The 25,817-nt window shown below is 40.9% G+C and overlaps 1 protein-coding gene across 4 annotated transcripts in view; it reads right to left on the minus strand.

The window, feature by feature from the left end:
• ANKFN1 (ankyrin repeat and fibronectin type III domain containing 1) overlaps positions 1-25,817 on the minus strand; it is a 302,026-nt gene that overhangs the window by 48,358 nt on the left and 227,851 nt on the right. For all 4 annotated transcript variants that reach the window (XM_048818066.2, XM_075119245.1, XM_075119244.1 and 1 more), the window contains 2 exons: positions 25,494-25,607; positions 2,016-2,113 (listed from right to left, as the gene is read on the minus strand). In XM_048818066.2, the coding sequence (XP_048674023.1) occupies positions 2,016-2,113; positions 25,494-25,607 (212 nt within the window). The remainder of the gene's footprint in view (positions 1-2,015; positions 2,114-25,493; positions 25,608-25,817) is intronic.

Consider the following 25,817-nt stretch of genomic DNA (forward strand, 5'->3'; position numbering starts at 1 on the left):
ACATTACACTTATGAGACACCTTTAAATTTAGGACATCAAGCTGATTTCCAAGCACTTTTCAATCCTCAAAACACCCCATGAAGTAGCAGATATTATGTCTGTTTCCCCCATAGTGAAACAGAGGTTAAGGCCCATATCCACAAAATCAATGGAAGTTAGGAGCTTAAATTCCTTTGTGGATCCTGGGCCCAAGTCACATAAAAATTCAGTCACATAGCTGGGAACAGAATCAGCAATTGCTTGCCCAGACCTGTGTTCTAACCACTAGACAATGTTCCCACACCCAGAGTCACCTTCCTCCAAACATACTACCCAAGGTGCTTTGACCAGAATATCATGAGAGATTGGAAGACATAGTTCAAAGATCTCCACAAAATCCCAGTACGGGTGGATCCCTGAGTTAATGGACCACAGTGGGTCCAAAAGAGACATTACAAACTATCAATTATCACTTAGGGAGATTCTTGACATTAATGGACAGCTCCACAGTCCTGCATCACAGCCTGCGCGCCAATGCAGACAGAAGCGTCTAGACACCTAACACGGCTCCCATCGAGCTTTACCATTGATTTGAATGAGACTAGCGTTAGCCCAGTGAGGAGTGTTTTTCGAAAATCCTGCCCTTCATTTAAAGATACGGCATCCTTGGCAGAGAGTGTGAGTGTAGACAGCGTACAATTGGCTCTGCTGTTTACATGTGCCCCTGAAAGTGACTATGCAAGCTGAGGTGCTTTTATGTCTAGTAAAGGTACTTTGAGAACATAGGTACTTTGAGGTGCGTTGAGGAACATAAAGGTACTTTGAGGTACTTTGCTGAGAACATAGCCCAAATGCAGGAAATACAGGCTATGGCCCGGCAGCCTGGAAAAGTTTCAAATCAAAGCTCTTCAGACTGAAAAAATGCCTGTTCTATTCTGGCTGGGAGGTTTTTATATTGTGCCCATCACTTTACTCTTTGCCTATCTACCCTACAATCGGACCTGTGACTGCTGCAGGGGTGGGCACCCCTGAGCTAGCTTTGACCTAGCTAGCATGAGTGGCTATAGGAGTGACGCTCCAGCAGCTAGCTGCCTAAGTAAGTGACCAAGGTGGGCTTGTACAGCCTGGGTTGAAGCCTGTGGTGCTGCAGCCTCACTGCTAGCTTAGAGTTAGCTTGCATATGCCTACATGGGCTGCAATCATCCCTCCACCTGCAGTGTAGACATGCTTCCAGGCATACACATTTGAGAATTTTAACCCAAGCAGACAGTCAGATCTCGAACACCTGTGCTTCAGAGTACTGGCGAGGGGTTTTTGGCATAAACTTGTTTTTCTCTCTGCTGTTATTTTGTCTTAAGGGCCTGATTCAATCCCGAGTGAAGACTCTCATTGACTTCAGTGTGTGCGGGATCAAGCCCCAAGTGAATGGTTCCAGCGCAAATATTTGTGTGAATTTTGAACAAGGTTTGTTCTCGGCAAGTATTTGCAAAAGCAAAATTTGCTTGCACAAATGTTCACAAAAAGCCTGCAGAAAAGCGTTACAAACATATGGTTCAAGTTAGCCTGCTTAAAAATCCAAGTGAATATTCATGAGAGATTTTCTCCGTCATTGACCCAGTTCTTATCTGTATGAAAATACACATCTTCTGAAAAGACTGCAATCAGTGACTTTGTTCCTGAATGAGGTAGAGGAGATAGAATTGTTATTTTAACCATCAGACATGGAGTCAGGATTGGATCTCTCAGGAGCCTTTGATCTGCACTAAGATTATCCTGTGATCCAGAGAGCAGCGGCTTTCATTCCAATCTTTTCTGATCTCCCCATAACATGACAATTTACAAAACAGTTCCTGCTGTCTCTCTATTCCTTTGTGACTTTCAGATTATGGATACCAGACATATTATGCTTAATAACTGGCAGTTGTTGTCAGAGGAATGGCACTTGGCTGTTCTTGCCAAGAGGCCTGGATGCAAATGTCACAGCCCGTGTACCATTTGGGGAGTTTAAGATCTAAATTAATGATTTGGCATTTACCATTCTGAGGCCTGTGATGGTGCATCTCAAAGACTGAAGATTGTCCATGATTATTTCCCCAGCCAAAGGAGAAAAGTCTTCAGAACAGCTCCATTCCACTAGAAAATAAATAACAAGGGGGAAATGTAATCAGATTTCAGTGTCAGGTAAAGAAATTGAGGCAGTTTAGCAACTCGGAAATTAACTAGCCTTCTTTTTCTTCCCCCCGCCACCTCCCATTTCCCTATTAGCTCTCCCATGGGACTATAGCGAGACAAAATGATGATGTTTCACAACACTGTGAACAGCAATTGACTGTGGTTTGTGTGTCTCTCAATAACAAAAAATAGCTCAAAAGCTTTTCATAAAAGTACATTTAAAATGTTTTGGCATGCAAGTTATATTCAGTTCGCATTTGCTCTCATTTAAGCAACTTCCTTTTAAAGAAAAAGCAGCAGCAGGAAAAACATCTTGTGTGGAGGACTTTGGTCTGCAAACACAATGAAGCAAGCCTATAAATAAAAATCAATAGAAAGCCCCTGATCTTGCAAATGGATTTGCGTGGGTGGACCCTTGTGCCTATGCAGAGCCCCAGGGAATCAGTGAAGTTTCACACGAGTGCCAAGTTCTGATCATAGATTCCGAAGCCAGAAGGGATCATTGTGATCATCTAGTCTGACCTCCTGTTTAGCACAGGCTACAGAACTTGCCCAAAATAATTCCTAGTGTAGATCTTTTAGAAAAAACACCTAGATTTAAAAAAATAGGCAATGATGGAGAATCCACCCTGATCCTTGGTAAATTGTTCCAATCGTCAATTACCCCCACTGTTAAAAATGCACATGTTATTTACAGTTTCAATTTTTCTAGCTTCAGTTTCCAACTAGCTGATCGTGTTATACCTTTGCCTGCTGGATTGAAGAGTCCATTATGAAATATTTGTTCCCCAGATAGGTATGTATAAATTATGATCAGGTCATCCCTTAACAGTTTCTTTGGTAAGATAAACAGGTTTAGCTCCTTGAGTCTCTCTCAGTGGTTGTCAATCTTTTTTTATTTGCGGACCCCTAAAAAATTTCAAATGGACGTGCGGACCCCTTTGGAAATTTTGAATGGAGCTGCAGACCCCTTTGGAAATCTATTGTCTGTAAATATATGAATTCTGGCCAGTCAGTTTTCAGTCTAAATCTTTTGCGGACCTCTTAGACATAGTCCATGGACCCGAGGGGTCAGCGGATCACCTCAGCTTGAGAACCACTGGTCTATCACAATAAACCACGTTTTCCAACCCTTCAATCATTCTTATGGCTCTTCTCTGGATCCTCTCCAATTTATCAACATCCTTCTTGAACTGCCAATCCCAGAAATGGATCGTATTCCAGCAGCAGTGAGAATGGTACCAAATACTCTACTCTCCTATTTATGCATCCAAGGATCACATTCTCCCTTTTGGCTATAGCATCCCACTGGGAGCTCATGTTCAGCTCCAAGTATTTTTCAGTCATTGCATCCCAGGATAGAGTAAATATGGCCTACATATTATAACACATCACGTAGCTATTACTGCAGGAGCCATTACCCCTTTTTTGGCCTAAAAGTTGGCCTGAGTGGCTAATAAAACTTTGGGTTCTTGCAGGTTATTCCAGTTAGGAGGAGAAATGGGATGGGGCCAGATACCTCTGATGCAATCTTGTTTATTTACAAAGAATGTACAAAGTCCTGTTTCCTTGAACACAGGAGGAATCAAAGAGGAGATAGTTTCTTGGCATATAGCCCCCAAACTCTTTTAGCCAGCACCACACTGTGCTTGTCCGTGCTGTGTGTGTAGTTTTCTTCTCTCTCTCTTCCACCAGCCCACCCAGAACAATATCCTGTGAAACCCTCTGTACATGTAGTACTCATTCCTGGGTCAACTCGCAAACATATTTGTTTTAGGAGTGGACTTTTATAAAGGAGCATCAGCTATCTTAAATGATGGGTTGGAGTTGCAACCACCAGCTTCAATGATATTTTGCCCAACCCGCAACAGAATTATCCTCTCTGGGCCTGATCCAAAGCTCACTGAAGTCAATAGGAGTCTTTCTATTGACTTCAGAGGACATAGGACCAGATCTCTACTCCATTTCAGATTGTGTTACATAATCACAGAAGTCACACAGAACCATGAGGAATTACTGAGCAGTAGCCCACTATGAAAGTGAATCAAATGATGCTGTATTGACATATACTTTGCAACTGAAGGGGCTTATCCTGTGGGCTTAAGCAGATGCTGGGGTATCTTTACTCACTTAAGTCTTCCCGTTAACTTATAAGAAGTACTCATGAGTGAAAGATTTACAGGATCAGTCCCACTGCCATCAATCTCCCCCCTCCATTCCTTGCAAAAATGAATGAGAACATAAAAATAATATAAAATAGAGTGATGCAGACAAGTTAAATAGTTTTTAAAATGAGCACAAGCAAGTGGGGAAGTGTGACTGCTGACAGGAAAATAGCCTCTCTTTTTTAAAAAAAATTATACTCTAGCAATGGCAGGTACCAGGGGTATAGTCAAAGGCCAGTTACTATTGAAGACTCACACATCTGGGATTTAATAGTTGTCCACTTCAAAAACGCATCAGACTCAAACTTGTGGACAAGCTGTCATCCTGGACATCTATTTCAACAAACCCCCACAATGTCATTAAAGGTTAGAGACCAGCTTCTTCTCTCAGGTATGCTGATGTAAGTGTGGAAAAACTCCATTAGTTTTTTGCATTTACACCAATGTAACTGAGAGAAGAAGTTGCTGCAAAGATTTTTGCATTTTAGACCCCCAAAATTCCCCAGAGAGGTTACTATTTTCAGAGGTTTAATTGTTATCAGCTTTAGTTTTTAAGATCAAGCACTAGATAAAAGTCTATTTAGAGCATATGATTCTCATACAGATCACTGGTAAAGCTGAGTCTGCCTTATTTGGAAAAAAAGAAAATAATATTTCACAATATTTTCTGCTTAGCAATTAATTTCCATATATCTGCAGGGTTGCCAGAACAAGAGGCTCATGCCACCACCTTTCCCTTCTCTTCTCATTCCATCCCCCATGCTCAGCACTCCCTTTCTCCCTGACAGTGCTGTGTGATCTTAGATATTATATGCTATGTTCTCAAACACTTTAACATTCACTGCTAAGTAAACACTGTTGTTCTTGATTTTGTCCATTTGCCTCTGGCTTTTTTCACGACACATTTCCCTAGAGTTCCGTGGAGTTTTAACTACCTATCTACCGCTGGCTTTAATGGGAATCTCCATCCGCCTCTATGAACATGTAGAGATTGTTACTGTAAGATGTTGTAGGGTTTTTGGTGTGTGGAGGGTTTAATTATAGCAGTGCCTGTAAGTGCCATTATATTTGATGGCCTGTCAGAGTTTCCATTGTAAACCATGATTTTCAGGGTTTTATAACTCAGCTGTATTAAATCACTTAGAACTGAAGTCTGGAATGCATGCTGCTAGCATGGACATGTTCCCTTACTGCAGTAGGGTACATTGGAGAAGCCAGTCCTAAGCTGCTGAGCATCTAACAAACAGGCTTTCCGTCATTTCAGCTGCCTTTTTTCTTCTCACAGATCCAGGTTAAAACAAGATGGTGACATTTAGGGCCAGATTCTGTGGAACAGCATTTTGCTCCACTCAGCCCAATGGGACTAGAGTCAGAGTAAGGTACTTCTCAGCATGAGAAATGGTGTGTGTCCTGTGTATGTAAGACAAATGCTCGAAACTCTGAGAGAGCGGAGACTACGGGAGCTTTAAGCCACCTTTGGACCTTCCCAATCCTAGGCTGTTTTGGGGATTGTGCATAAATTTACACAGCCCAGGAAGGCCATCTAAACTATGGCAGCCCCCACAGGAAGCCCCGAGGGCTGTAGTGCTACCAGAAATCTCTGGCTTGCTGCATGCTGCAGCCCTGTCCTAGCACGCCCCTCCTGCCCCAGCACATCCACATGCTTCAGGGCTTACAGGGGAGTCCTTGGAAGGCAGCATTATGTCTATCTTCACCAGTGCATGTGCCAGGAGAACCCTCCTTCAGTGGGAACCAGGGCGTTTAGGGTCCCTTTACACTGCTCTGCCTGGTTTACCCAGCATGAAGGATTTGGAGCAGGGGTGAAGATCTCGACTAGCTTCAGAACCTAGTCCTTAATATAATGAAAGTCCTTCAATAAGGAGTGTGGCCCTGATTTTCATTGACACTAAGGCTCCTTGACACCATTCTGTAATTTATGCCCATTTTAAGGCCCCTTATAAGATGCCAGGGAGGTGTAAAAAGGCCTGAGTGTAAATGAGAATCAGCTCCTGTGTCTTTGTATGTATTCGGACAGGAGCTAGCATAATGGGGCCCCATTTCTGCTTGAGACCACTGGATGCTAATACAGTTACATAATATTAACAACGGCTAATGGCTTGTAGAAGGATACCTCAAAAAAGAGACAGAAAGCCTCATTATGAGTGCACAAGAGTAGACCTTAAGGACTAATTGCATTCAAAACAAAATTGACCATCAGAACTGCTCCCCGAACTGCAGAATGTGTTCTGAAAAGGAAGCGATGGTGGAGCATCTGTTGAGCAGGCACTCGTCACATGCTCCAGTGTCTCTTCCTTTTCAGAAGAGCCTGGGCAGGAGGCAATATGTGAACAGACACAATGAGGTCGCCAAGTCTGTACTGGAGCCTCTGTGGCAAGTACGGATTTAAACGCACCATGCGGTATTATAACCACTGAACCGAAAGCGCTCTAGAGAATGAAGAGGCTCAGATTTTATGGGATCTGGCAATTGTCACAGACTGAACAGTGCAGGCAAACAGGCCGTACACAGTTGTTGCGGAAAAGAAGACAAATAAGACCATGTTAACTGAGATTGCCATACCAGCAGACAGAAACACAAAAAAGAAACAAGAAGAGAAGATAGCAAAGTCTGAAGAACTCTGCCATGTAGTGGAACGGTTATGGACAACAAGAACAAAGATGATCCAGTGATTACTGGAGCACTTGGAGCAACCCAGAAGGGTCTGAATGAGCTGCTCAAAGACATGTTAGGAGTGCAAAACATCACGATCAGTGACCTCCAGCAGACAGTGCTCTTAGGCAGTGGAAGAATTTAAAGGAAAGGCAAAGGAGAATGATTGTATCTGAGCACACAAAATGCAGGAATTCTGCAGAGGGGTTAACAAAACTCCCGACTATCCAATCGTACAAAGTAGGGCTGTCAAGTGATTAAAAAAAATTAATCGCGATTAATCGCGCTGTTAAACAATAATAGAATACCATTTATTTAAATATTTGTGGATGTTTTCTACATTTTCAAATATATTGATTTCAGTTACAACACAGAATACAAAGTGTACAGTGCTCACTTTAGATGTATTTTTGATTACAAATATTTGCACTGTAAAAAAACAGCATTTTTTCAATTCGTCTAATACAAAGTACTGAAGTGCAATCTCTTTATCTTGAAAGTTGAACTTACAAATGTAGAATTATGTACAAAAAAACCTGCATTCAAAAATAAAAATATAAAACTTTAGCGCCTACAAGTCCAATTAGTCCTATTTCATGTTCAGCCAATCGCTCAGAGAACAAGTTCGTTTACATTTGCAGAAGATAATGCTGTCTGCTTTTTGTTTACAGAGTCACCTGAAAGTGAGAACAGGCATTTATTTGCATGGTACTGTTGTAGCCGGCATCGCAAGATATTTATGTGCCCAGATGCATTAAAGATTCATATGTCCCTTCATGCTTCAACCACCATTCCAGGGGACATGAGTCCATGTTGAAGATGGGTTCTGCTCGATAATGATCCAAAGCAGTGTGGACTGACGCATGTTCATTTTCATCATGAGTCAGATGCCACCAGCAGAAGGTTGATTTTCCTTTTTGGTGGTTCAGGTTCTGTAGTTTCCGCATCAAAGTGTTGCTCTTTTAAGACTTCTGAAAGCATGCTCCACACCTCATCCCTCTCAAATTTTTGAAGGCACTTCAGATTCTTAAACCTTGGGTTGAGTGCTGTAGCCATCTTTAGAAATTTCACATTGGTACCTTCTTTTGCATTTTGTCAGATTTGCAGTGAAAGTGTTCTTAAAACAACCAACATGTGCTGGGTCATCATCCGAGACTGCTATAACATGAAATATATGGCAGAATGCGGGTAAAACAGAACAGGAGACATACAATTCTCCACCGAGGAGTTCAGTCATAAATTTAATTAACACATTTTTTTAATGAGTGTCATCAGCATGGAAGCATGTCCTCTGGCTTGGTGGCTGAAGTATGAAGAGGCATATGAATCTTTAGCGCATCCGGCACATAAATATCTTGTGATGCCAGGTACAACAGTGCCATGCGAATGCCTGTTCTCACTTTCAGGTGATATTCTAATTAAGAAGTGGGCAGCTTTATCTCCTGTAAATGTAAACAAAATGTGTTTGTCTGAGTGATTGGCTGAACAAGAAGTAGGACTGAGTGGACTTGTAGGCTTCCAAGTTTTACATTGTTTTGTTTTTGAGTGCAGTTATGTAACAAAAAATCTATATTTGTAAGTTGCACTTTCATGATAAAGAGATTGCACTACAGTACTTGTATGAGGTGAACTGAAAAATATTATTTCTTTTGTTTATCATTTTTACAATGCAAATATTTGTCACAAAATAATATAAAGTGAGCACTGTACACTTTGTATTCTGTGTTTTAATTGAAATCAATATATTTGAAAATGTAGAAAAATATCTAAAAATATTTACTAAAATTCTATTGTTTAACAGTGTGATTAAACCTGTAATTAATCACGATTAATTTTTTTTATTGCAATTAATTTTTTTGAGTTAATCCCGTGACCTATTTGCGATTAATCAACAGCCCTAGTACAGAGTCATGATCAGGATTTTTTGGTGACTTATGGGATATATTTTAGACAGTAACTTTCCCTTTTATGCTTAAAGATCTTCTACGTTATGAAGGCTATTTGTTTAAAAAAAAACCCAACAAAACATCCCAATGATGTAGTACTGAAGGATAATAATTTATTAAATAAAATAATAAAAATAATAATCCATTTCCCCAAATATTCAGAGATCACAGAACTCAAAGAAAGAAACTGGGTAATAAAAAGGTGTGCATTTTACGAACAGCAAGAAAAGGCTGAGGTCCCCTCCCTCCACAGCCATTATTGTACCCATCAAAACAAAAGAGGAGGTTTTCAAAATAATAAAACAAAAATGTATTGTAAACAGGTGAAAGCAGTTCTAACAGCTCCGAGCAAACCGATGCCCTGTCTCACACAGCTAGCTGGGGGCATGAGATAAGGGCAAGTGATTCTTTCTAATATGCTCACTCGGCACCTGGCCAACATTCTCAGCTAGTACTCCCTTGAGCAATTGGCAGGTGCCTAGCTACTGTGTCCAGGGGAGAGTGGCTGCCACTCTGCGGGTGTGACTAGGGGTATGTCTACACTTTGAGCCTGTTTAGGCTTATATTTCATTGAAATAAACTGCAGTCAACTGCAAATTAAAAGCATATTACTGCACAGTAAACCTTGTTCTGTGGCTTATTTATTTACACAGTAGTATTTTTACATAGCACAGTTGCAGTGAAAAGAAGCTAGCATGTCTGTGACACAGTCTTCACAGTCACTGTAATAATTTCTAACTGCAGGACTGCATCCATTGACTTCAATTGACATTTGATGAGGCCCACAATACAGAAAAATACTTCACGGTAAGGATAATGTGCTTATTGGTGCATCTCAGAGCGCACTGAGAGCAATTTTGGCAGAAGTTTCATTGCATATAATTTTTTTTTTTAACTATGTGTTAGTGTATGTTGCAAAGCTTGGTTGAAATGAATAAATTACCGGCACCACCGGATCTGAATGCATTTTTTTTAGTGTTGTATGAATAAAAGGCAATGGTATGATGTTGCAGAAATGCACTTCCTGGTAAGAATACTAGTTGCTGGGATGGTAATATTCTGAGCAATGGTTCAGGAGGATGCTTAAAAGGACATGGAATATTAATGATGCATCACAGTGTCATCCACAATCTGACACATACACAGAAATTAAGAGACTAATGCTCCATTGTTTTACAGCCTCTTTATATCATTCCAGTGGTGCAAAAAGGCGATAAGCCAGATGGAGCTGCTTGTCAAAGAATTCCTCTAGTGTACTGGGCATAGCTGGAATGTAGCCAGAATGTCTATTCACTTTGGCTTCCAAGTAGCTGGAATTTGGACACAGACTGTTCAGCCTGAGAATAGGGGAAGCACAAAAGTCGCTCAAAACCACCTTCCACCAAGCCCCATTCCTGCACTGAGCACAACTTGGTAGGACCAGAGAATTGTGGGCATCATTTAGGGCTTGATCCCGCATCCGCTCAGGTTAATGGCCAAACTCCCATAGACTTCAGAGGGAAGCAGGGTCTGTTCCTTTCTTGTTAGAGAAGGAGACCGGGAATTAAGACTTCTGGGTCTTATTTGAGACTTCTATTCCAAATAGTTTCCCCAGGCTCTTCACCACCATTGTACTCCAAACTCTACTCCCTTCCTGTTCCGGTCAGTTCCTGACTCACATTTTATGTAGAAAAACAAAAAACAAAAAAAGGTGTGTTCTTAACTTGGGTTAACAACTCAGGTTCAATTCACAGTCAAGACACGGCAGCTTGGCTTTTAATTCAGGTTAGCGGCTCAGGTGAAATTCTGTAGGGGTGCCGAGGTGGATCTCAGGCTGTTAACCCGAGTTCACAGCTGAGTTGCCATGTCTACACTGCTACCTTAATGTGAGTTAGCTAACCTAAGTTAAGACCACTCTTCCCCCTCCCTCCCCCCCAGTGTAGTCATACAGTCTGGGCCTTAATTCACCACTGATTGCCCTGCACTTGATGTTGCTATTCACACCGGTGCAAAGGGAGGGCAAAACATCACCAGATCAGAACTTCAACACTTTACATTCACTTTGTACTGGGATGCAGGGCAATCGAGAATCAGATCCTTGAAGACAACTTGGATGATGGAGAACATCGGGGTTGGGCTATGGTGAACCAAAGCAAAAAAGCAAGTGCCAGAGCTGAGAACACTCCTCCTGATTAAATCAAGAGACTGCTAGCTGGAATGCCTCAGACGGCCTTTATCTGTATTAGAGCAACTTTCACTGCTGTAACTTGCAAACCCCTCATATAGACGTGCTACACTGGTGAAAGGCGGGGCCTCTACTGGTGAAAGGCTTAGACAAAGGGCTCTGGACTATGGAGGTATGACATGGCTTTACTGCTATTGCACTGGATTCAATTTGCAACGGATATTGCAACTCACATGGGGCAATGAGAGAGAGAAGCCAGTGTCATAGGACACCCTCCAGTCTGAGCTGCAATACAGGGCAGTAACAATACTGTAATAATCCTGCAAGTCCTCATGAGGCCAAGCTAAGAAGTGGCTCTGTCTGTGGAACTGTCCCATGCTGATGATACTGCTGTTTTGTTGAAGTGAGGCTGACCGTTATATGGCTAATAGCCTCTAACTCTTCACTGTTTCTTATTCCCTTCTTCAAACTTGAGAACAAAAGGTACTTTCCTACCAATTTTGTCTCTTTTACCATTTCACAAATATTAATTTCTTTCCCTTTTGTTTCATGGTTTAGATTGTTAATGCACAACCCTTTTCAAAGACGGCTGCACAGATTTGGGGTATGCACGTTGTTGCTTAAAAATGTACACGCAGAAGCAGTGAGAGGGCACTAAATATTGCTTTTGAGTAGGTCCTACATAAAAAATGGCCATTGACAAGGTTTTTTTTAATCTTGGTTATGGAGAGGTAGATTGAAAACATAAAATAAAACATGAGACGGCAACATTTTAAAGGTTGGTAAAATTAAAGCTCTAAATAACATGATGATGGGACTTTAAGAAAGAACAAAAGACCGTCTACCCTCAGCATTTTTAAAGTGTGATGGGTCTGACTTGAACCCACAAAAGCAGAGGTATAAACATCTACGGATGAAGAGGGTCCTTTATAAGAGCTCAAGAACAAGAGCTCGTCTTATAGACTGTAGCAGCTGAGCTGTAAGATACCTTAGCGCTGCTGGGTGAATTAAGGATGGAGCATGCTCCAGCCCTGTTCTCGACACCCGAAAGGCCTGCTTTGTCTTGAACACTGAATGTCCTTGCTGTTGCGGGTTTCTATCTGACTCTTAACATTATGTCAGAGCAGGGGTTTTTTTTGTATCTAATATATTGGTGACTATGTGTTTTTAATGAAGGTGCCCTGTATTCCGGAGCTAGCAAATGCACGGTGTGTAGCTGCGGTTGCCAAGATAAGTAGTAATTTTTAAATAAACAGCAGTATAAACAGTTACATAAAACTCATGTAAATTGCTGGCACATAATTTTAGACTGGCTTAAGTTATGTAACCTACTTTTAGCCAAGATTTTTTTTCTTTCTTTTTTTAAAAAAATACCCAATTCATGCACTTTACATTTTAGAACAAGGGATAGGCTTCTTGTCACCTGTTTCTTTCCCACCGCTCCCTTTTTGGAGGCGATGCGCAGAGTGTAGGGCAGCTCACCAGAGGGATGGACGGACAAGAGATACAGCGAAGGTAATAAAACATCTCGCCCACCCCAATCATTGATTTATTCAGGAAAGGAGCACCTTTTCCTGAATAAACAGAAAGCACAAGCCACAGCAGAATTGGTCACTTCTTTTGGCATTTGTTTCCTCACTCACACTTAAATTACTTACCAAGTTGCTCTGTGGTTTAATTAGATCCAAAGATTTGATTTATGTTGGGAAGTTAGACCAAAGTATTGCAACCCTGGGGGACTAAACTATTGTGTGCCACAGGCGGAGAATAGAAGGGAGCAATGTGCTTCAATGTCAGAGGCCTTTGCAACAGCACGGAGTTGATTAAGTGAGATATACCCAGATGATCCAGGCAAGTGAACCATGCCTCATCCTGCAGAGAAAGGAGCCCCCCGCCCACCCCGACATACACAAGGTCCCAGCCAATCTGACATGGGAGGAAATTCCTTCCTGACCCCAAATCTGGTGATCAGATTAACTGTGAGCATGTGAACAAGACTCATCAGCCAGGCATCTAAGAAAGAGGATTCTCTGTACCACCTCACAGCACTAGTCTACTCCATCCAGTATCCTTTCTCCAGCTGCGGCCAATCTTTGTTGCTTCAGTTTCTTCAGTTCTTTTCTAATTCCAAGCATTGCACGACTCCCCCCCCAAGACCTATACACAATTTTCACTTTCCCCAACAGACACTTGGGATCTTCCTTCAAATTCTCTAAAGGGCAGGGGATGAGGAGATAGGAGCACCTGATCACATGTAATTTACTAGAGGCCTTAGCGTAAGTGTGATTCTAGTCCAAAGGCAACATGTCTTAGAAAAGCATAACTGCTTCTGGCCCCAATCTTACAAGCCCCCCATTCCCAGGGAATAGTTTTGACTCAAGCAAGCTGTGCCACCAAAGCCATGGGGATGGTGCACACCAGTAAGGACTATACACATGACTGATGCATGCATTGTCTGCGCTCAGGCTCTTTCTGAACTCTGCTACATTCAAAAATCCAATTAAAAAATGAACAGTCGTAAAGACGCATACACAGAAAAAAGGTCATTTCACTCACATGTGCCCAACATTTCAGGTATCAGAATGTTTAATGGCAACCGAACAAAAGAAAATACACTCACAGCCATCAAGTGAAATTGTTTGATGCCAGCATTGTTCTTTTAGTGCTGCAGTGTTAGAAACATTAAATAAAAAAAAAGTCTTATTTGCCGAGAGCATTAATTACTTATGTTTAGGGGTTTTATTTTTTCTAAGTTAATCCCTAAATTCTTTTTAAAATGCCATTAGATAGTGGTTGGGGATCAAAGAAATTCTCTGCTCAGCATGGGGGCTGCCTAAGCTGTGAAATTTTACTTTCACCAACAAAAGTACCAACTTTGAGGTGAAGAAAGAGGATCAGAAGCATTAGAGACAGAAGCAGAGCGCTCAGTGAAGATAAAGCAAACACAAACATGGGTTTACTTGCCCAACGTGTCCCTTGCTGCTTACTGTACTTGCATTACTTTGAGCATGGAACTCTTCTTCATACAGGAAACATGATCCAGGCACGGGGATAGGAAGGAACACAAAGTGTAGCAGGACTTGCAAATGGGGTAGTTCAATGTAATTTGTCAATTGGCGGGACCATGTGAGAGACCCAATATTAGTACAGTAAGGTCCTGGATTCTGCACACTGAGGTTTTTTGGATGTTGCAAGGTCCACAGAGATGAGCTTGACTGGATCCCCAACTGCACAGTACATTATGAAAAATTGGATCCTGCAGCCAGGCAAGGAGCTGGTACCAGATCTAGGGGCCTGATCCGAAACACATTGAAGTCAATGGAAAGAATCCCATAGACCACTGTGGGCTTTAGATGAGGTGACTGAAATGTTGTCAGACTGTGACATGTTTCTAACTTGATAGGAAAGTGGATTTCACAATATTTTTCAGGCCCCATGCACTTGTGTATGCCATGGGTCAAATCACCTTCTGGCTCAGTGAGACCTGCAAGAGAAAGGCAGGGAATCTCCATGAGAGTCTCCTTCGGAGCTTCCCGCTTAACATCTTCCAGCAGCGGGAGGGGTTCTGGTTCCTGTAAAATTTGCAGTGGGTGACCCCAGGGGTTGGGAGCCCTCACTAGAGCTGCAGAGACAGGAACCATCCTACAGGGACATTTCTTAGCCACCTGAAAAGCAGGGTGTCCTGGTGGAATGAAAATGAGGCTATGAACAAGGAGGGCTGGAGTTCTAATCCTGGCAATGCCATTGATATTTTGCTCAAAGTTACACAATATACTTTACCTTTCTATCCCAGTTTCCCATTTCCAAAGTAGGGATAATAGTTATTCACGAAGCCCAAGGGGTGATGTGAGGGTTATTGATCTAATGTCTGAAGAGTGCTTTCAAAATGCAAAGTACTAGCAAAATACTAATTATTAATTATTATGATTAGGGATGTCCATTAATCACACGTAACTCACATGATTAACTAAAAACATTAATCACGATTTTAAAAAATTACTCACAATTAATAGCAATTTTAATCGCACTGTTAAGCAATAGAAGAGCAATTGAAATTTAGTAAATATTTTTGGATGTTTTTCTACATTTTCAAATGTATTGATTTCTGTTACAACAGAATACAAAGTGTACAGTGCTCACTTTATATTATTATTTTTGATTACTAATATTTGCACTCTAAAAATGATAAAATAGTATTTTTCAATTAACCTTATTCAAGTACTGTAGTGCAATGGAAGTGCAATTTACAAATGTAGATTTTTTTTGGTTATATGACTGCACTCAAAAACAAAACAATGTATAACTTGAGAGCCTACAAGTCCACTCAGTCCTACTTCTTGTTCAGCCAATCATGAAGACAAACAAGTTTGTTTACATTTACGGGACATAATGCTCCCTGCTTATTATTTACAATGTCACCTGAAAGTGAGAACAGGTGTGCACTCTTTTGTAGCCAGCACTGCAAGGTATTTACGTGACAGATATGCTAAACATTTGTATACTCCTTCATGCTTCAGCCACCATTCAAGAGTACATGCTTCAGTGCTGATGGAGCTTGTTAAAAAAATAGTGCATTAATTAAGTTTGTGACTGAACTCTTTGGGGGAGAATTGCATGTCTCTGGCTCTGTTTTACCCACATTCTGCCATATATCTCATGTTATAGCCGTCTCAGATAATGACCCAGCATATGTCGGTACCAATATGAGATTTCTAAAGTTAGCTACAGCACTTGACCGAAGGTTTAAGAATCTGAAGTGCCTTCCAAAATCTGAGAGGGACTAGGTGTGGAGCATGCTTTCAGAAGTCTTAAAAGAGCAACACTCTGATGCGGAAACTACAGAATCCGAACCACCAAAAAAGAAAATCAACCTTCTGCTGGTGGCATATGACTCAGATGATGAAAATGAACATGTGTTGGTCCACGCTGCTTTGGATCCTTTTAGAGCAGAACCCATCATCAGCATGGATGCTGTCCTCTGGAATGGTGGTTGAAGCATGAAGGGACACATGCATCTTTAGGGTATTTGGCACATAAATAACTTGTGATGCTGGCTACAATAGTGCCATGTGAACGCCTGTTCTCACTTTCAGGTGACATTGTAAACAAGCTGGCAGCATCATCTCTGACAAACGTAAACAAACTTGTTCTCTGAGCGATTGGCTGAATAAGAAGTAGGACTGAGTGGACTTGTAGGCTCTAAAGTTTTACACCTTTATTTTTGAATGCAGTATTTTTGTACAGAGTTCTGTATTTGTAAATTCAACTTTCATGACAAAGAGATTGCACTACAGTACTTGCAATGGGGGAATTGAGAAATACTATTTCTTTTGTTTTTTACAGTGCAAATATTTGTAATCGAAATAAATAAAAACTAAGCACTGTACACTTTGCATTCTGTTGTAATTGAAATCAATATATTTGACAATATAGAAAACATCCACAAATATTTAAATAAATAGTATTCTAGTATTGTTCAACAGCGCAATTAATCATTATTAATGTTTTTAATTGCTTGACAGCCCTAATTATTACTTATTAATTATTATTAAGTCAAAGCAAATGTAAAAGGTAAACCAACATCTCCTAAAATCATCCATTTAAAGATATGATGCTGTATTTCTTGTTCACCCAAAATAAGGACAGGATCAGACCCTAAGTCTCTGGGTTTCTCATTGCCATTCACTTTGACTGGCTGCTCAAAATGCTCATAAAACACAAAGCAGAAGATCAGAATAACTGACTTGAGTAGTTTTTGGCTGATCAATTACATTAGTTTTTGTACCTTCATTTAATATTTAACCCTAGCTGATGGATATTGTCCCAGTTCAGGGCAACTGCCACTATACTCCATCTCCTGGTCCTACAAGGGCACCCAGTCCTCAGATGATGTCACCTCTCTTGGTTGTCTTTCTCCCATCTGACTGGGGTTTTTCCAGGCTGCCCAGCTCTCTGCTTACACTGTGAGTTTCCCAGCGAGTCAGACTCACTAAGCAGGCTTGCATTGTCTTTTTCTCAGAGGTTATGAATAGTGTAATTATCACAGTTCTTAGATACCACACAACTTTTCCTAAGCAAGCACATTAATTCTTACGGTGAAAGCACTATAGAGAAAACATATACAAACCAATGAAAGAAACCGAAGCTAATATGCTTTCCAGCGACCCTCAACTCCAACCAGGGCTCTGGTAGGAGTCTGTCCTTCAAACTCTACCCAGGGGGTTTTCTGTGGTCACAATTTCATAACACCCTTTCACTCGGAACAAGGAAACTAATGTGTACATTAGCCTTTCCTTCACGCAGCCTGAGTCTTTGATCTGTAGAGATCGTGAAGAGGTAATCAGCCAGACAAAAGTCTCCTCCTCAGAGAGAAACTCTAAAAGGCTGAATCTTGGCATAGCTGAAGGGGGTACATTTGCATCCTCCCTCCCTTTGATTTCCTGCAAAACCCACTTAATTAAAATTTCATTCTTGTCTGGCCCATTGTCTCAAATAGCCCTTTGATGCTCATAACTCTCCCAGGGTTTACATTAGTCTTGTCTCCCCCCAGATATGTTACATACAATCCCACAACACCACGTTTCATTTTTACAGTAGTTCATTTATGGTACTTTGGCAATAACACATCAACTTTTGCATTTTTAATACAATGAACTCCAAACACACTTAAACTTAATTCAGTAAAGCTACCCAGAATATTGCAGGAAATTGTCATATCTGTCTCTGGTATCTTTAAACTAGTCCTAAAGTTTAAGAGACTTTTTTTTTAAAAAAAAAGTCCAAAGGATACTACAAAAGCTGAGAGGACTTGAAAATAGAAAGGTTTGTTTTAACATGTCCACATTTCTGTACTTGTTGGGCATAAAAATAGAAATCAAGTTGCACAGTCTTGTTAGCTACCGAAATGTAGTGTGCAAATAAAGTGCCCATGAGACCTAATAAAATGCCGTAAATGAACTACTGTAAAAATAAAATACCAGACCACACCTATTCTGCAGCATAAACTTGAATATGTTACAAAGAAATGTATTCTTTCATTTTTAATGCAGAAAAGAACTGATTTGGGGATAGAAGGAAAAAGAACGTTTAAAAATATACAGAAATACTTAGAATGGTTGGCAAACATGGCATAAAGACCAATTTGGATATATGGTGCCATTAAGCTGTGGGTAGACTCAAGTTGTGATGTAGCATTTGCTGCAGCACTTTATAAAACATTCATTGGAACTTAATGTTACAGCATCACAGTTCTTGGTAAGGGCTCAGTCCTATGGGTATGTCTACACTGCAGCTGGGAGCGAGCGCTCAACCTGGGAAGTCAGAGGCTCAGACTAGCATGCTAAAAATAGCAGTGCGGACATCGCGGCTTGGGCGTGAACTCAGTCTCTCAAGCCCTCCCAGTCCCCCGGGCTTGAGCTCGGGTGGCTAGCCCGAGTCTCCACGAGAGGCGCAATATACACACTGCTATTTTTAACATGGTAGCTTGAGCCCTGCTAGTGAGAGTCTGGTCCTGGGCTGGGAGGCTGGCTTCTAGCTGCAGTGTAAACATACACTAGGAGTTTATGTCAGCACCCTTAGCTCCTACCCACTGAAGTCAAAAGGAGCTGAAGTATGTGTATTTGTTTTATTGACTCCTCAGTGACAACGTTTAATGGGGATGGCTGTCGTGAGAGAGAGATATGGGGGAAAAGGCTGTAGGTGTCATATGTAAAAGAAAAAAAAGGACACGTGCAAGTTCTACTGATAGACCAGTTTAATACAGCCTTACAAAACCTGTGTGCATATGTGCGCTGGATTACCTGCACATACATACATACATACTGTCTATTATAGATATAAAAAGAGAAAGAACGAGAGGGAGGTTGTGCGTGTGTGTGTTGTGACAAAGTTCCTCCTCTGTCTTGGTGGGTCCTGCGCTTATTGGCGGATCTGCTTGCCTCAGAGATTCCCGGCAGCCCTCAGTTTGGCTCAAACCTGCCGTCCACTCAGCTAACCTCATCACTGGCCAGCAAGGGGGAAATGGAGAAACAATCCCCGCAGTCTCTGTGTCCCACCTAGTGAGTCAGGAACAGGGCAGATCCCTTTGCAATTTAGACCTTCCCTTTTGGTGTTTCTCACAGACCAGGTCAACTCCTCCTGCGTCCGATCAGGAGTTGGAGGGATGGAGGGAACCCAGGCCCACCCTCTACACTGGGTTCCAGCCCAGGGCCCTGTGGATAGCAGCTGTCTACAATGTTCCCTATATCAGCTGCGTGACAGCTACAACTCCCTGGGCTACTTCCCCATGGCCTTTCCCCAGCACCTTCTTTATCCTCACTGCAGGATCTTCCTCCTGAAGCCTGATCATGCTTGAACTCTTCAGTCCTTCCGCAGCACGCCTTCTCACTCCATGCTCCTTGCACATCCCCCTACTAACTGATGGGAGATCCTTTTTAAACCAGGTGTCCTGATTAGCCTGCCTGCCATAATTGATTCTAGAAAGTTCTTAATTGGCTCCAGGTGTCTTGATTAGCTTGCCTGTCTTAATTGATTCTAGAAGGTTTCCGATTGCTCTAGGGCAGCCCCTGCTCTGGTCACTCAGGGAACAGAAAACTATTCATCCAGTGGCCAGTATATTTGCCTTCTACCAGACTCCTGTATCCTACTGGTCTGGGTCTGTCACAGTGTGTAGACCCAGAGAAGTCAATGAGAGTACAGATTATTCACAGGAATAAAATATGATGGATCAGGAAAACTCCCTAAATTCTTTTTACAATCTTAAACTGTGATTTTTCAAGTAAAGATTTTCAAGGGAAGACTCCTAGTTTAGGGTGTGTCTACACTGCACATTAAGCCCAAGCTCTGACTCAGGTTTGAGCCCAAACCACACACACAAATCAGTCCACACAGAAATCAGTCTGATGGGGTCAGTAAGCCGTCAGGACTCACGTCCTAGGATCCTGCTTGGGGGATAGGTCAGAGCCAAGTCCCGGTGTGACTCAGGTCAACCCCTGTCATTTTGCAGTGTGGATGCAGCTCAAGCCACAGAGCCGAGTCCGAACGTCTGTGTAGCATATAAAATGCACAGGTATGGGCTTGGGCATACCAAGTCCACAAGCCTGGGTCCCACAGACCCAGGTTTACAATGCAGTGTAGACATACCCCCAACTGACCTCAATGGGCTTTGGATCTTCCCCTTAGTGCTTGTAAAGGGTAACTGATTGAGAGCCTGGGTCAATGAAGGTCTATTTATCTATACAGCGTGTACAATGCAAGCCAATCTGTGCAAGCTTCCCCATTCTGCCACGCTGGGGGTCCCAAACTCTGACTCTAAAAGGGTTTCCCCTCTAAGTATGAAATGGCTTTTTAGTCTCCAAGATCCATTCAGTTCCCTCTACGGAGACTTCCAACAAAAGTGCCAAATTGCATCGATTGTGCTGGTAATATCGACACCCGTTTCTCTGGGAGCAGGGCTGAGCCCAGTAAACTCACTACACATAGGACACCAAGCCAGCCATCAGATGGTAACAAGTTTTGGCCACTTCACTTCTGACCTGGGCTGAACCAGTGACTTAGAGGTAATTAAAGAAAATTATACTAATGCAAAAAATGTTTGAGGTGAACCACAAATTGCCCTGGAGGAAAGGAGGTATGGAATAATTTTTTGGTAAAAAATTGAGCAAGCAATAGCTGCTTTCTCCCTCCTCCACCTCGTCTTGATCTAACCTGACTGCTTGACTTTTTCTTTAAGGCTACAAAATTGACATAAAAGAAAAACATACTTTCCACCAGGCAGAAATCCTAGGAGGTAGTGGGGGACTACTGACAAACAGAAATGTGTAAAATGTTTAACCAAAAAATTAATAAAAAGAAAACAGTAACAGGGGGATCAGGTGGTCTAAACAAATCATCGTCCCCCCAACTCGCTGTCAGGCTGGGAAGCTACTTCAAAACCCACCCAGAGAACTTTGTAAGACCTTGTTAAACGCAAATACTGCTACTGAAAAAACAGCTTGTGAAGCTTGTCATGTGGGCCTTGGGATCAACGTTCACACACATAGTAGAGCAGCTCAATTTGCTCAGTTAAAGGGCGACTTAGAATCTCTCTCTGTTTCCTACGACAGCTTCAGACTTGAATTTTTCAGGTCTGTTAGCTACATTACTAAACTCAAAAACATAAGCAGCTTCACATTTTTCACCAAAAGAAAATTTATTTGTCTAACATATGTTTTCTTCAAAATTAATAAGATATACGAAACTCAGGGGTATAATTTGAGACTATATTTCATGGTAATTTTTCATTGGTGGTTCATTCAGTGGTTATCTTCTGATATTACACATGCTCTTGTTTATCTTGATGCCTGGGGAATTTCAAGCATTTCTGACAGGAGATTCGTATAAAATAATATTGTGCAATAAAAGGAGATTATATATGCCTGAAATTACATCTATTGTAGGGGGAAAACAACAACAACAACAAAAAACTGGCTTAAAAAAAAGAAAAGAAAGAGACGTAGCATTTTTTCCAGACTGGCAATACTTTTCCTCCAGTGCAGTTTTTGAATTTCGCAATAATCTTTACAATTACCTTTGGTTAATGATGTTGAAAAGTGATTTTCATTTAATTAAACTCTATGTGTGTGTGTGTGCGCGTGTGCACACGTGAGAGAGAGAGAGAGAGGACACCAGTTAAAAGGATTACTTCTTGAAGACAACAGTTCTTGAATGCCCTACTTCCAGGCTCCAATGGGACAACAGTGAGGAATAAGGTCTCTTCTATGCTGGTGTTATGGTTTTGTGGGTTTTTTTGCATCAGTATAGTTATGCTTGTACAAACATGTAGTGCAGGCTGGAGCTGTCAGGAAGTTTTCAATCAAACCTTTTATTTATTGAAATACGCTGATTTGTTGAAGCGGAAACTTTTAAAAGGTCAGGTTCGATGAATTTTTTTACTCAAAGTATTTTTTGAAAAAAATGTTTTGACATTTTCTAAAAGAAAAATTTCAGTTTTCTGGTTCAAAACATTTTTGTTTCCAAATTTAAGGTAATTAGAGTAAAATTTTTTTTTAAATACCCGAGAAATCAATTGACCTGGAACAAGATTTTTTTTTTTTTTTTTTAGATTTTTCGTTGGTGAAAATTTTCAAGATTTCGACGTTTTCATCCTGCTTCGGAATGGGAAAATATTTTTATATCTTGAAAATCTTCACGGCATGGGAAAACTGTTTCCCATCCAGTTCCACTGTAGACACACTGCCTCAATGTCAAAATAACTGACCCAATTTCAAGCTGGAGTAAGCCGTGCTGGTGTAATTCACTTTTTAACACTGGCGCGGCACATTTACATGAGGGTGCAAAGAGGTTTATACAGTGTAGGCAAGTCCAAGTGTTTGCAGGTTCAGGTGCAAAGCTTGTCCTCAGGGCATGATTAGTCAATCTGAGATTTTTTCCTGGTGAGTTAATGTAATCCTTAATATCCTTTTGCTGGGGTGGGGTCTTTCTGGAACTGGTATGAATATTTCTCTGTAGCTTGGAGATGGTTATTACAATTATTGTTGTTATTATTATTATTATTGATTTATGTCATGCCTGTCTCAAGCCTCAAAACACTTTACTGAACTACTATATACATAGGAATCATTTCACTTCAGACACTGACATAAGGCAGCCTTCTCTGGAGGGAAACTAAAGGAGCCGTTAGGATTGTGGCAGTAAGATTGAACGGCAGTCCACGGTAGGAAGTAAAGAATATCTCAGATCCTTAAAGAAATGGCTTGGCAGAATGCAGTCACAGAACTGGAAACTAGCTGGGACCCCAACGTTAACACCCATCTACCTTGTGTGCTTCAATTAAGTCTCTTAAAGGAAGTAAATTGCTTTTATGGGTTAAAGAGAATGCAAAATGTTATTGTCCTTTATTATTTAGAAGTTATATAATTACCAAGGAAAACCCTGCACAGGATTCAGATAATGTTCTGATACATGTTTCTGAATCACTTTGAACAAATAGGCACATGGGGAAAAAAGTTATTCCACAATGCAGGTTCAAGCCACATATCAAACATGTCAAAAGACATGCCATGAAAAGGGCCTTGGCAGCTTGTCAAAATGCTAAGTACCTGAAGCAACTTTAATCTTGATACTTATCCAAAATAATCCATAGATCCATTGAAAACATCATTATTAGAGTTTGGTAGTGAGGAGGAGAAAGACTACTATCTCTCCTGATTCCTTCTTTCTTAAAAATAAATAGTAATGTACTATTTATGGCCCCCAATCAGGAAAGCACTTAAGTATGTGCTCAGGTGGTTTGCTGAATTGGGGCTTATACTTTTCGCTAAAAGGTTCTCAATTAATATTATCAAACCATCTTTGTGGGAACAGTAACTCTAACCTTGTTCAAAACATGAGTGCTCTTTTGAAAGGTTAATTTTAACATAAAGAAGTTTGCTCTGCAGTGTAATAAACAATTCCATATATTGTGCTTAATTAATCCCCACAAGTCACCAACAGGACCCATTAATGCTCTTTCTTTTCATCTAACCTTAAATATGCAAGTTTCCTGGGATAAAGGGTTTAAAATGAACATCTTGGTAGAATTCATGGCCATTCTGACCAAGCATAGAACAGTCAGCAGTATGGATTATTCAAAGCATGAAGGCACTCGAGTGTGAACTAATCAGATTTCGGAAAGTTATGTCAATTTGGGTAACATTTTTCTTGCCTTCATATCTGCAGAAAAGAGGATAGAGGCTATAAAACAGATTCAAACTAAACAACTGTGTGTGGGGAAAATATCACACAACCTTTGGAAAGTAAATATTTTAAAAAAATAATCAATTGTATTTGGGAATTTACATTATTGTGAAGTTATGACTTGTACAAGATTCACTGGTCCCCTGCATGTTGGATATATCTGAATTTTGTCCTATTAGGTGCTTTTGAAAATTTAACCCAAGTGATTTAGGTATCCAAGTCTCACTTTCAGAAAAGACATAGGCACTTAGGTGCCTAGGAGACTAACTATCGGTGAAAGTCATTTGAAGGCTCCTAAGTTACTTTTGAAAAATGGGGTCTAGTTTCTTAATCACTAAATCGCTTTTGCACAGCTAGTTAGCTGCAATATGGGTGATTTAACTCTTCTAAAACCATCAGGTTTGGGGCCACTTTGCGTGTCTGGACACAACATTGACAATGAATTCTGAAGTTGATGTGAGCCACGGTTACTCAGTGTCTTTGAAAACAAGATTACTTATTTTAGGTGTTAAATGTGAATGTAGATACCTAACTTTAAGCACCCAAGTTTGAAAGTTTTGGCCTTCGCCTCTCTCCACTTCATTTTAACCAATTTGCAAACCATTATAAACCTGTCAGAAAGGTGAAGATTGTTGTGTTCAGTGTATGATAAGGACTTGGACAGGAGTTTTGGCAGTGTGGGCTGCGACAAAAGGCTGGATTTTGGAGATGTCGTAAAGGAAGAAGCTGCAAGAATTAGACACAGCCTGAATGTGTGGGCCAGGCTTAATTAACTGAGGCTTAATTGTTTACATATAGCTTTTAGATCCTCAGATGAAAGGTCCCATGGAATTGTAGAGTATTACCACTACTAGGGTGATTAGTATAAGTGTACAGGATTAATCTGGTTAGGAACTAGAATGGGCTTCACGTGAAATATTCCAGCAAAGAAAAAATGATGCTTTTCCTTTCTAAAATTCGTCAGGATGAAGCTTAATAGAGTCCATGTAAACACACCAACGGCTTTAAAAATAGATTTGCTTTGCTTACAAAAAGAAGTATTTTAAATACTTAAGCCCCTCTCCGCAGCCTCATGAACTGTATTTAATATTCATTACAACAATGCTGATGAGCTGCATGTGCTTGGAGTGTTTAGCAGGACTGTTCAGAGAAAGGTATTTTCTCTGTTCATTCCACTTTAAAGACTGTAACTGGTGCCACCCCTAATGTGATACTCTTCCAGGAATTATGTGGCGGTACTGGAACAGCTAATTAGCTGGGCTGTGTGAAACCACAACCAGCAGCTTCAGCTTCCAGAGGCATTCCTTTAAGGGATGGCAGTGTGGCTTTGGCATGGGCAAGGACACACAGGGTTGTTAAGAAGCCCACAGGCTAGCTGATGTTTTTAAGCTGGCTCATCCCATGTTCTAACCACAATGAGTCAAGCTAACTTCAAGGCACCATGGATAATGGTTTGGGTGAATTGTCTTTTTGTCTTACCGTCTCATTAGGGAATCCCATCCAAAACATTCTCATGTATACACAAATAACCAATGAAATATTTCTATCCAAATGAGACTTTCAGAACAAAATATTTTCTGCAAGTAAATAGCTCATGATTGAGCCCTAACGTTTCTGCGCACTCTTAAGAAAGGTAAATGAAATATGTTCAAATCCAGTACCTTTATATTTGGTCACTACAGCCGAGTTGACGCTAAGAGGTTCTTGGAAGGTGACAGTGAGTGATGTGCTGCTTGTTACCATGAAACAGACATTGGTTGGCGCCTCAGGGGCTCCTGGGAGAGAAGAAAAAACATCAGGTCCATAGCACAACAAATCCTATTCAAACAACGTTTGTGTGTCTTCAAAGAACCAACTGAAAACCACCCGGCAATTGTGAGCTTTGGTTCGTAAGTGTTTGTGTTCCTTGCCTTTTGAACATTTTAATTAGTGCCTCAACTAACAATATCCTGCAGACACCATTTGTTTCTATCATGGTTTTCAGC

This window comes from Caretta caretta, chromosome 14 (assembly GCF_965140235.1).
Source record: "Caretta caretta isolate rCarCar2 chromosome 14, rCarCar1.hap1, whole genome shotgun sequence".
NCBI lineage: Eukaryota > Metazoa > Chordata > Testudines > Cheloniidae > Caretta > Caretta caretta.